Raw genomic sequence first — 13095 nt, forward strand, 5'->3', positions numbered from 1 at the left:
CGTGTCTCACTTTGATTACTGGAGAAAAGGGTTAAAGATCCAGAGAATAATCAGCACCTACTGTAGTATTTGGGGGATGGGGCTATGGTGTCTTGCATTACTTTAGGGCTAGGTATGACCAAGTCAGCACTCTGCTTGGATCCTCTCTAATAGCACTTACCCACTGTGAATTCAATAGATCCCTTATAATATGCAACAAAATATTCAAAATAGAAATTAACAGTACAAAGACCATGTTACTTGCAGAAATCTGCACCACACAAGGCCCATCTGAGCCACGAACATTCTCCAACAACAGCTGACCAGGTAATTTCGTGGCATTTTATAGTCCATTTTTCATATAGCTCTTAATAATAAAATACTTCACTGGAGCTTTTTCAAAAGGGTCAATGAAAGGTCCTTGTGGAGGAAACAGCACCTCCTGCTGGCTCTCAGGAAAAACTCTTTCTGTCATGCAATAAGACTTTCTGGAGGACCACGGACTATAATTGTACTTCATACATTTCCAAACTTCATATTTTACTGGGTATACAGTGTGGGTTTCAATTTAGACGCCTATGTAGTGGAGTCTGAGTTTGATATGTAACATGTATGTCCATGTGTATGTAAACACAGCATAGAATCATTTAATATAGTTATGGGTAAGCTGTTGCTTGTGTTATTAGCCTCTCTATCCAGGCACATTGAGCTTTTGAAATCATTACTCTCTGGAATGAAGTTTCTTAGGCTCATTCTCACCCCTGAATTTAATTCAAGAAAATTCTGCCTTTTTGAGTTTCCCCATCTTAGTAGGAAAAAACTGTTTATTACATTCTTTCAGATACTTTAATTATTTAAAAATAGACTATTCTGCTAATTTAAACTTTTGATGGACTTAATCTCAGTCAGGACAGGAGTCTTTGAAACAGTTGAGAAAATTCTGTGTAGAAAGAAAGTGCTAAAAGCCTGAAAGATCAATCCTAAATGGCTGAAATCAAATCAAGTTTTGCCATTGACTTTAAAGGGATCAGGATCAGACCACAGTGCAGATATAGACTACAGCAATCTCTGGCTTCAAGGGGACACAGTCCATTTGAAATTTAGGCTATTTTGGAAAATGAGATAGAAATGGTTTCAGAGCCTACACATGCCTCTGAAGTGCCAGTCTTTGTGATTTTACCGTCACATCTTCCTTTTGCTGAAAATATGAATTTTTCCCTTATTTCAGTGTGAAAGACCCACAAAAACAATAGGGAAAACCGAGTATACACACAAAGTGTTGTCAAATGCACAAAAGTAAGAACACTGAGAAGAATTGTATACCCTAAAGTCTATGTTACTTAGAGTCATTTTAGGTATTATTTGAAAGTATCAGAAATTTTATTGAAAGAAAAGTATATGACAGGAACAAACCATTCTCTACATCTCTGATGCAGTGAACTGAGATAAGTCAGAGATTGAGATATGGGCCTTTCATAAACTGGATCTGGAACTCAATACAGCATTATATATATCAATATCATTTAAAATAATTTAAAAATTATTTACCTGTAAGACTGTGTATATAAGAAATATATAACACCTGCTAGAGTTCTCTAGATACTCCTGAGACCATAAACACTTTAGGAAAGAAAGTGAGAAGAGAGCAATAAAGAATAAAGTTTGCTAGATGCTAGTATTTTAATAGAGCCCCAGATAGATGCACATCTCTCACGTAAGTCTTTCTACCACGTAGGTGTTAGTTGTGCAGACATACTTTGAAAACACTTCACCTATTATTTGCTGCACTATCTCATAACCTGTCCCTCTATAATGTCTATAAAGAGTGTCTATAAAAAGTAAGAAATACTTTTTCTTGCCCATATCCTCAAAGGTATTTAGAGTCCTAACTTCCATCAAAATCAATGGAAGTTAGAAATCTGAGGCCTTGTCTACACTACAGGGGGAGATTGATCTAAGTTATACAACTTCAGCTACGTGGTCCCCCTGAAGCCAGATAGGCTGCTTTTCTTTGGCTTATACATATAGAATTTTTTGCATGCATTAACTTCGTTGGCTCCTGCGAATCTCTGCTGCTCCAGTGATACTGAGAGCAGGTGCTGTACAGGCTATAACTAAGGTTCTCATCTATTTGCAAGAATCTTCCATAAATCAGAGCTCTCTTTTATTTCTGTTTAACATGCTTGATTTTCCTCATCTCCCCTGATGCAGGCTGCCCCACCGGGTGGGAGGAGCACAAAAGAAAATGCTTCTTCTTTTCTCAAGCTTGGGACAGAAAAGACTGGAACTCCAGCCTCACGGAATGTAGTGAAAAGTACTCAGACCTAGTGATCATCAGTGACAAAGGGGAACTGGTGAGATCTCAGTTTCTCGGCCCCACTCCCTCCTGTAGGAACGGAGGGGCATGTTCATCTCTACCCCATTCCTAATGAGATGGTTTGTAATAAACTCCTGTCACTGCATTCACAGCTTCTAATTTACAGGCCACTGCAAGCCAGATTTTCAAAGGAGTTTAGGCACCTAAAGATGCAGATAGGCACCTACTGGCATTTTCCTATGTGCCTCAGCACCTAACACCAATTGAAATCAATGGAACTAGGCATCTATGTGCTTTTCAAAATCCCACTAGGCATCTTTCTGCATTAGGTGTCTAAATATCTTTAAAAATCTGACCCTGGGCTTCTATATTCCTTTGCCAGACACAGGGTGGGATCTCCAAAATTGCCTATCTGACTTAGGTGCATAAATCCCACTTTCATTTTGGTGAATTTGAAAATCCCACTCATCGCCCATATAAGTGACTGAGGACAGAGATGGAAATGTTAATGGAAAGAGGTATATCTTAGTACTTCCTAATAACTAATTATCCCCTTACAAATGCACATGCATTCTTTGTGAATAAAACAGAGATCAATAATCTGGGTAGAACTGGCTGATTTATTGTGAACAAATTATACAATACATTTTGCCCTTTCTTTCTATTTGCAAGTTGTTCAGGAGCTGGTCCTGATTTTTTTCAGATTCATTCATTATTTTCCAAATAGTTTAGGGGAATACATTTCAGCCTCCAGCATGCTTGTGAACTGTTCATATTTATTCCCAGCACCACAGATCCTATTGTAAAACACTGGCATATCCTCTAGAGAGAAGACTTGTGTGTGGACCCTATGGGACCAGGGATAGAATATGAAAGGATTTTTGTCTCCAGGGAGGAGTGTGGTCTCCTGACTACAGAGTGGAAGGCTCCGTTCCCCTACTCATGCTTTGCCAACTTACCCATTTCATGTTTGATATTCAGAGTCACTCCAAACTCTAGGTGGGATTGTCTGTGGTGGAGGGAAATATGTCTTGGTATGCCTCCAATTTGCTTTTTCCTTTTATTCCAGGAATCTCTCTATAACCACACAAGAACTGGTTATTATTTCCTGGGATGAGTTGACTTAAACAGCCCAGAGGAGGTGCCAGGGGAACATAACCAACAAAAGTGGAAGGGAAGAAGACTATGTGACTCTAGTAACTTCCAGATGTGTTTGTAGGAAAGGAGGTTGAGGAGTCTCACTGGGGAGCAGCTTCTAGTTTCATTCCACAGAAAAGTGATCAGTAGCAGAGTCACTGTCCTCTCTGAGCATCTGGCCCCTTTTCCTAGGCTCATGGGTGTATAACTGGGACATAACTGGAACTAAATCCATATTTTCATTTTGATTTCTCACTGCACAGATTTGATATACCAAAGAATCTCCATGACTATGCCTGTGCTGTTATTAGATTTAATAAGGTGGTGACTGCAGTTTGTTCTGAATACTTACACATCTGCTATATCTGTAAGAACACAATGGGAAAACTATTGATCCTCAAGATGAGAAAATTGCAGGCACAAGAACATGCCTGGGCTATCCAGATGCCAACAAGGATGTTTCTCTCTATAAACATCCTCAGGCACCCGCACCCTCATATGCAAACAAATACATACTCTTACACAGACACTCACAAACCTGTGTTTTCATCTGATCATAAAACAGCAAGAGCATCACCATCATCATAGCTGGTTGGACTACACAGAGGACAAATTCCAGACCTCTTTTCATGCCACCACAGAGAGACCCACAGACAGACTTTCAGTGGACAAGTGGTCTCTGAAAAAAAATACAAAAAATTAGCAAAACTAAAATCTTCTTGTTGAAAAAAAATATAAGAGTGATTAATCTTTCAGCTGTCCCATTCCCATGGGGATCTAAGCAGAGCCGATGTGGGCAGTCAGATATGGATATTCACTAACAATGTCAGTCATCACTGGCATGGACATTGAGGGCAGGTGCTTTAGGAGTCCCAGCTCATGGAAGCCAATGGAAGTACCATGATTTATACCAGTTGATCACCTGGTACAGAGTGTGAGTAGATGTTCTGAGCATCCACACTTCACTGGTTCTCAGGTGTCTGGGACTTGTTTGGTTCCTGGGACCCTAGATTAAACAGTCTCTTGTTGAAGGCTTTCAAATAGAGTCATCCTGCATCTAATGTGTTATGGGGCCGTCCTGATTTACCATAAGTTTGTCTTGCATCTGCAGGATGACAAAAGAGTCCCACATTAATTTCAGAATTCACAACAATGTTCATCTTTGTGTTTTGATAGTGTATCAATACATGATGTTATCTCAATGAGATGGGATGCTATCTCATCACTCTGTATCATAACAAACAATTGTGATGTAGCCTCTTGGAGACCAGCATTTGCTTTTCTGTGCCTCCTCCTTTTCCTGCCAGCAGTCTATGTGCTGCAGGGCCATGGATCTCTGGTGGCAGACAAGTCTATTGCAGCCTCCAAAAGTGTCTCGGTGCCAGCCCTCTCCAAGGTAGCTTAACAGCATTTGACAACAAGCTAACAGTTACTATCACTAGTTCAGCGTCTCTTTAGGTGATGCAGAGGATGAGAAAACTCAGAATCAAAATAAATGGTAAACAAAATATTTACACAACTAGAATGAAGCATTGCAAAAATCACTGCTAGCTGGACTCTAAAATCAGTTATTAATATTTATAATTTAACATAAGTCTGCATGGCACTTTGCAGCCATATCAAAAAGTCTGAGCCCTGCTCAGTAATGTTTACAATCTAAAAGGCAACACACAAAGGATGGAGAAAGGGATGGACAAGAGATAATGTTTTAACATCTATTGGTATTTGCCTTTGTTTTGTATTTTAACCCCTTCCTGTTGGGCCTTAGGTAGCTTTAACCCTTTCCTGTTAGCTTTTTCTTCTTTAACCTTTACATATATTTTTTACCATTATAATTTTTTATTATTATTTTTTCAAATACCAATATACCAAATGCCAGATTCATCATAATACACAAAGTAAAGAGGGTTATGATAAAGGAAGTGACATCTCTCTCTTCAGGGTTTGTGTTAATCAGTGTCTCAAACATGGGCATATACTTGAAGCTATTGTCCGCTTCAGTCTGCAGTTAGTCAGAATCAAGAGGGTGCCCTGCGCCATTGGTTTGGTAAGCTGAACTGCCAGACAGACAAATACTCAGGAGACCACATGGAGATACTGTCAGTTCTGATGAATATCTCTGTCAGAGACAAGGAAATGAAGGCTCACATAAGTGCTTCATGTACATGTGGGGGTCACTTAAAATTAATGCATTTCATTCCATCTGCTGGATATGGTTGTAGAGTGAGGTGAGGATCAGGATGGAGGAAAGGACTACCAGCACCAGGGGACCTAAGGGGCCAGGATAATTAAGAGGAGTATGTAAGACAAGCTCATAATTAGGAGTGTCAATTAATCGCAGTTAACTCACGCGATTAACTCAAAAAATTCATGGTTTAAAAAAAAATCACAATTAATTGCAGTTTCAATTGCACTGTTAAACAGAATACCAAGTACTGTAGTGCAATATGTATCATGAAAGTGCAATTTACAAATGTAGATTTTTTGTTATTTCACTGCACTCAAAAACAAAACAATGTAAAATTTCAGACCCTACAAGTCCACTCAGTGCTACTTCTTCAGCCAATCACAAAGAAAAACAAAATGTTTACATTTACAGGAGATAATGCTGCCCGCTTCTTATTTACAATGTCACCTGAAAATGAGACCAGGCATTTGATGACACTTTTGTACCTGGCGTTGCAAGGTATTTACATGCCAGATATGCTAAACATTCATATGCCCCTTCATGCTTTGGCCACCATTCCAGAGGACATGCTTTCATGCTGATGACACTCATTAAAAAATAGTGTTAGTTAAATTTATGACTGAACTTCTTGGGGGAGAATTGTGTGCCTCCTACTATGTGCTTTACCTACATTCTGCCATATATTTCATGTTATAGCAGTCTCGGATGATGACTCAGCACATTGGTCATTTTATGAGCACTTTCACTGCAGATTTGACAAAATGTAAAGGTATCAATGTGAAATTTCTAAAACTACAACACTCGACCCAAGGTTTAAGAATCTGAAGTGCCTTCCAAAATCTGAGAGGGACAAGGTGTGCTTTCAGAAGTCTTAAGAGCAACATTCTGATGCAGAAACTACAGAACTTGAACTACCAAAAAAGAAAATCAACCTTCTGCTGGTGGCATCTGACTCTCATGATGAAAACGAGCATGCGTCAGTCCGCACTTCTTTGGATTGCTATCAAGCAGAACCCATCATAACATGGATGCATGTCCTCTGGAATGGTGGTCGAAGCATAGAATCATAGTATCATAGGACTGGAAGGGACCTAGAGAGGTTCATCTAGGCCGGTCCCCTGCACTTGTGGCAGGACTAAGTAGTATCTAGACAATTCCTGACAGGTGTTGGTCTAACCTGCTCTTAAAAATCTCCAGTGATGGAGATTCCACAACCTCCTTAGGCAATTTATTCCAGTGCTTAGCCACCCTGGCAATTAGGAAGTTTTTCCTAACATCCAACCTAAACCTCCCTTGCTGCAATTTAAGCCCATTGCTTTTTTGTCCTATCCTCAGATGTTAAGAAAAACATTTTTTCTCCCTCCTCCTTGTAGCAACCTTTTACATACTTGAAAAGTGTTATGTCCCCCTTCAGTCTTCTCTTTTCCAGACTAAACAAACCCAATTATTTTTAATCTTCCCTCATAGGTCACATTTTCTAGACCTTTAATCATTTGTTGCTTAATAGACATTTTCTAGATGTTTGTCATTTACAAGAGCTTTAATCATCTTTATAGCTTCTTCTTCTCTCTCCAATTTGTCCACATCCTTCCTGAAATGTGGCACCTAGAACTGGACACAATACTCCAGTTGAGGCCTAATCAGCACAGAGTAGAGCAGAATAATTGCTTTTTGTTTCTTGCTTACAACATTTCTGCTAATACATCCCAGAATGATGTTTGTTTTTTTGCAACAGCGTTACACTGTTGACTCTCATTTAGCTTGTGATCTACTATGACTCCCCAGATCTCTTTCTGCAGTACTCCTTCCTAGGCTGTCATTTCCCATTTTGTATGTGTGCAACTGATTGCTCCTTCCTAAATGAAATACTTTACCTTTGTCCGTATTGAATCTCATCCTATTTACTTAAGACCATTTCTCCAGTTTGTCCAGATCATTTTGAATTTTAAGCCTATCCTCCAAAGCACTTGCAACTCCTCCCAGCTTGGTATCGTCTGCAAACTTTATAAGTGTACTCTCTGTGCCATTATCTCAATCATTGATGAAAATATTGATCAGAACTGGACCCAGAACTGATCCCTGCAGGACCCCACTTGTTATGCCCTTCCAGCATGACTGAACCACTGATAACTACTTCCTGGGAATGACAGGTTTCAGAGTAGCCACTGTGTTAGTTTGTGTCCACAAAAAGAAAAGGAGGACTTGTGGCACCTTAGATACTAACAAATTTATTTGAACATAAGCTTTCGTGAGCTACAGCTCACTTAATTGGATGCTTTGGGAATGGTTCTCCAACCAGCACCCACTGCATAGTAGCTCCATCTAGGTTTCATTTCCCTAGTTTGTTTATGAGCAGGTCATGTGAGATAGTATTAAAAGCTTTACTAAAGTCAAGCTATACCATGTCTACCACTTCCTCCCATCCACAAGGCTTCTTACCTTTTCAAAGAAAGCTATCGGGTTGTTTGACACAATTTTTTCTTGACAAATCCATGCTGACTGTTACTTATCACCTTATTATCTTCTAGATGTTTGCAAATTGATTGCTCCATTATCTTTCCATGTATAGAAGTTAAGCTGACTGGACTGTAATTCCCCCAGTTGTCCTTATTTCCCTTTTTATAGATGGGCACTATATTTGCCCTTTTCCAGTCTTCTGGAATCTCTCCCATCTTCCATGACTTTTCAAAGATAATTATTAATGGCTCAAATATCTCCTCAGTCAGCTCCTTGAGTATTCTAGGATGCATTTCATCAGGACCTTGTGACTTGAAGACATCTAATTTGTCTAAGTAATTTTAAACTTGTTCTTTCCCTATTTTCGCTTCTTTTGATCCTACCTCATTTTCCCCACTGGCATTCACTATGTTAGACATCCAGTCACCACCAACCTTCTTGGTGAAAACTGAAGCAAAGACGTCATTAAGCACCTCTGCCATTTCCACATTTTCTATTATTCCCCCCCCCCCGCCACCCCCCATCATTGAGTACAGGGTCTATCCTGTCCTTGGTCTTCTTCTTGCTTCTAGACCCTTTATGTCTCTAGCTAGTTTGATCTTGTTTTGTGCCTTGGCCTTTCTAATTTTTCCCTACATACTTGTATTTGTTTATATTCATCCTTTGTAAGTTGACCTAGTTTCCACTTTTTGTATGAATCTTTTTTGATTTTTAGATCATTGAAGATCTCCTGGTTAAGCCAGGGTGGTCTCTTGCCATACTTCCAATCTCCCCTACGCAGTGGGATAGTTTGCTCTTGTGCTCTTAATAATGTCTCTCTGAAAAACTGCAGACTGGTCTTCAATTGTTTTTCCCCTTAGACTTGCTTCCCATGGGATCTTACCTACCAAATCCCTGAGTTTGCTAAAGTTTGCCTTCTTGAAATCCATTGTCTTTATTTTGCTCTTCTCTCTCCTACCATTCTTTAGAATCATGAACTCTTACCATTTCATGATCACTTTCACACACGCTGCCTTCCACTTTCAAATTCTCAACCAGTTCCTCCCTATTCATCAAAAATCAAATCTAGAACAGCCTCTCCCCTAGTAGCTGTCTCCACCTTTTGAAATAAAAAATTGTCTCCAATACATTCCAAGAATTTGTTGGATAATCTGTGCCCTGCTGTGTTATTTTTCCAACAGATGTCTGGATAGTTGAAGTCCACCATCACCACAAAGTCCTGCACCTTGGATGATTGTTAGTTGTTTTAAAAAAGCCTCATCCACTTCTTCCTGGTTAGGTGGTCTGTAGTAGACTCCTACCATGACATCACCCTTGTTTTTTTACCCCTTTTATCCTTACCTGGAGACTCTCCATCTCAACCTCAGTCCAAATGTATATCTATTAAAAATGTAACGCAGCATCTCCTTTTATCCCAGCCTGTCCTTCCTGAGCAATCTGTACCCTTCTGTACCAATATTCCAGTCATCTGTATTATCTCACCCAGTCTCTGTGATGCCAACTATGTCATAATGTGTTTATTTACTAGCATTTTGAGTTCTTCCTGCTTATTCCCCATACTTCTCACATTAGTATACAGACATCTAAGATACTGATTTGATTACCTACCCTCATTGTCTTTTCTCTCCTTTATCCCTGCTATAACAGCCCATGCTCCCCCTAAATTCTGAATCTTCTCCCAGGTCTCCATGTTCTTGACTTACCTGCAGGCTTTGGTCACCTGCCCCCTGCGAAGCTAGTTTAAAGCCCTCCTCACTGGATTAGCCAGTCTGTATCCAAATATGCTCTTCCCCTTCCTTGATGGGTGGACCCCATCTCTGCTTAGCAATCCTCCTTCCTGGAACAGCATCCCATGATCAAGAAAGCCGAAGCCCTCCTGGCGATACCATTCATCTCCAGGATGCATCTGTCTCTGCCTGGGCCCCTATGCTTGAAGGGACATATGAATCTTTAGCGCATCTGGCATGTAAATATCTTGTGATGCTGGCTACAACATCTGCTTTCACTTTCAGGTGACATTGTCATCAAGAAACGGGCAGCATTATCTCCTGCAAATGTAAACAAACTTGTTTGTCTGAGCAATTGGCTGAACAAGAAGTAGGACTGAGTGAACTTGTAGGGTCTAAAGTTTTACATTGTTTTATGTTTGAGTACAGTTATTTTTTGTACATAATGCTACATTTGTAAGTTCAATTTTCATGATAAAGAGATTGCACTACAGTACTTGTATTAGGTGAATTGAAAACTACTATTTCTTTAGTTTATATTTTTATTATAAATATTTGCACTGTAAAAAAGAAAGTGAGCACTGTACACTTTGTTTTCGGTGTTGTAATTGAAATCAATATATTTGGAACTGTAGAAAACATTCAAAAATATTTAAATAAATGGGATTCTATTATTGTTTTACAGTGTGATTAATCACGATTAATTTTTTTAATTACTTGACAGCCATAGTTTGTTTGTGCTTGAGATTAAAAAAGCAGAGACTTTAAGACTTTAAGAAAAGGCATTTCTGGTGAGAGTGCTGGATTCTAATAATGTGAAGGCTTTAAGTAAAAGCACTTGATTTTGTGTGATTTATGCCAGCCATATAGCAGATGGAGGTGGTTGGTTTACTCCCTTGGTTTACTTCCTGATACCACCGCACAGAGTGTAAAGTTACCAAGAGCTTTGGGTTTAGGGAACTCCAGGTAATATATAGATGGATGCAAATACTCAGTTCTCTGGTTACTGTTTTCCTAAGCAACACCTGGGACAAAGATTATAGATCTTTGCTCTCCACATTCATTGCCTCAGCATATCACAAATCCTATTGATTTGAACAGCCAACTAAGGAGGGTTATAATAGCTGAGGTTTGGGTTTTATTTGAGAATCGGAAGGGTGTGGATTTTCTTTTATAGACTGAGTGATTCTAAGGTCAGAAGGGACCATTGTGAGCATCTAGTTTGACCTCCTGTATAACACAGGCCAGAGAACTTCCCCAAAATAATTCCAGTTTGACTTAGAACATATCTTTTAGGAAAACATCCAATCTTGATTTAAAAATTGCCATGGATGGAGAATCCACCGTTACCCTTGGTAAGTTGTGACAATGGTTAATTTCCCTCACTGTTAAAAAGTTGTGCTTTATTTCTGGTCTGAATTTGTGTAGCTTCAACTTCCAGCCACTTGGTTTTTGTTCTATTTTTGCCAGCTAGGTTGTAGGGCTCTGTTATCAGATCTGTTTCCCATGTATGTATTGTGATGACCTGTCCCTTTAAAAGTTTGAGCACTCCCCGCCCTCCCTGCACCAGCACTGCCCCACCAGAGTGCAAAGTCTCACTTTCCTGTTGGTTTCTGTATTGTAGCCTGAACAATAAAGTCTCCTCAGCAGACAGCTCTGTTTCTATCACCTTAGCCTGTCGGGTGACAAGAAAGCAAATGTGAAAAAATCAGGATGGGGGTGGGGGGTAATAGGTGCCTATATAAGAAAGCCCCCAAAATCGGGACTGTCCCTATAAAATTGGGACATCTCCTTCTCTTCTGGATCTAAATATAACAGATACTTACAGACTCTGATCAAGTCACTGTTTCTCTGTATAAATCTAAACAAATTGAGTTCCTGAAGTCTATCACTCTAAGGCATATTTTCCAATCTTTTAATTATTCTTGTGACTTCTCTGAACTCTTCAGTTCATCAACATCTTGAATTGTGGACACCAGAGCTGGACAATATTCCAGTAGGGGTCACCCCAGTGACAAATCCAGAGAGAAAATAACCTCTCTGCTCCTGCTCCCTCTATTTATACATCCAAGTATCACATTAGCCAAACTCTTTTGGCCACATTGGAAACTCATGTTTATCTGCTTATCCAACACAATAAGTCTCCCCCCCCGCCAGAGTTCCTGCTTCCAAGGATAGAACCCTCCTTCCTGTAAGTATGGCCATCATTCTTTGTTCGTACATGTGTAACTTTACATGTGGCCATATTAAAATGCATATTGTTTGCTTGTGCCCAGTTTACCAAGTGATCCAGATCACTCTGGATCGTTACCTGTCCACCTCATTTACCACTCTCCCAATCTTTGGGTCATTTGCAAACTTTATCAGTGATGATTTTGTGTTTACTTCCAGGTCACTGATAAAAAATGGCAAATAGCACAGGACCAAGAACCAATCTCTGCGGGATCCCACTAGAACATCCCCACTCTAGGAAGACTTCCCATTTACAATTACCTCATTTTGAGACCTGTCAGTTAGCCAGTTTTTAACCCATTTTAATCTGTGCCATGTTAATTTTGTATCATTCTAGTTTTTGAATCAAAATGCTGTGAGATACCAAGTGAAATGCCTTACAGAAGTCTAAGTATATTACAGCAATACTATTGCCTTTATCAACCAAACATGCAATTTCATAAAATCAAAAACCAAGTTAGATCCTGAAAGAGTATTTTCCATAAAGAGATTATAATCATGCATTTTTACATTTCACTCATGCAGATCATCTCGCATGGGATGCAATACCAACTAGCTCAAGTTTATGCTCAAGAATGAGCAATTCCAATTCTTCTTGTTTATTACTGAGGCATCTAGCATTAGTGTATAGTCAATTAGAGAATTTCCATTCTTTGGTGTCTTGATTAATTTTTTTCTCAACACCTTGATTTTGTGCTAAATGAATGCTCATTTCTTCCCTCTTTTTAGCATCCTATTTTGTTACTCGTGTAATGTCCTCCTGATTACTCTAGCCAGCCTGTCTTCTAGAACATTGGTTTCTATTCCACTGAGATGGAGGCCATCCAAATTGTTCCCATCCTGTCCCCAGAAGGTGGACAATTTTCCAAAAACCCAAAACCCTATACTATTTACCTAGCCAGAGGTTCACTTCCAGAATCTTCTGCTTTCTGTCTTTCTTTGCTTACAGGAAAGGAATGACCTCCAAGAAGATCAGTTGGACATTATTCTGCGTCAGCACCTTTCCAAGTTCCCTGAAGTCATCTATAATTTATGAGATACCCTGTGATGCATAATCA

At 39.5% G+C, this 13095-nt stretch overlaps 1 protein-coding gene across 1 annotated transcript in view; it reads left to right on the plus strand.

Annotated features, from left to right (window-relative positions):
• LOC119854412 (DBH-like monooxygenase protein 2) overlaps nt 1-13073 on the plus strand; it is a 39157-nt gene extending 26084 nt beyond the window's left edge. Inside the window, 1 exon segment of the mRNA XM_038398790.1 lies at nt 12987-13073. Within this exon segment, the coding sequence (XP_038254718.1) occupies nt 12987-13073 (87 nt within the window).
• The last annotated feature ends 22 nt before the right edge of the window (nt 13074-13095 follow it).

Source organism: Dermochelys coriacea, chromosome 1 (genome assembly GCF_009764565.3).
Source record: "Dermochelys coriacea isolate rDerCor1 chromosome 1, rDerCor1.pri.v4, whole genome shotgun sequence".
Classification (NCBI taxonomy): Eukaryota; Metazoa; Chordata; order Testudines; family Dermochelyidae; genus Dermochelys; species Dermochelys coriacea.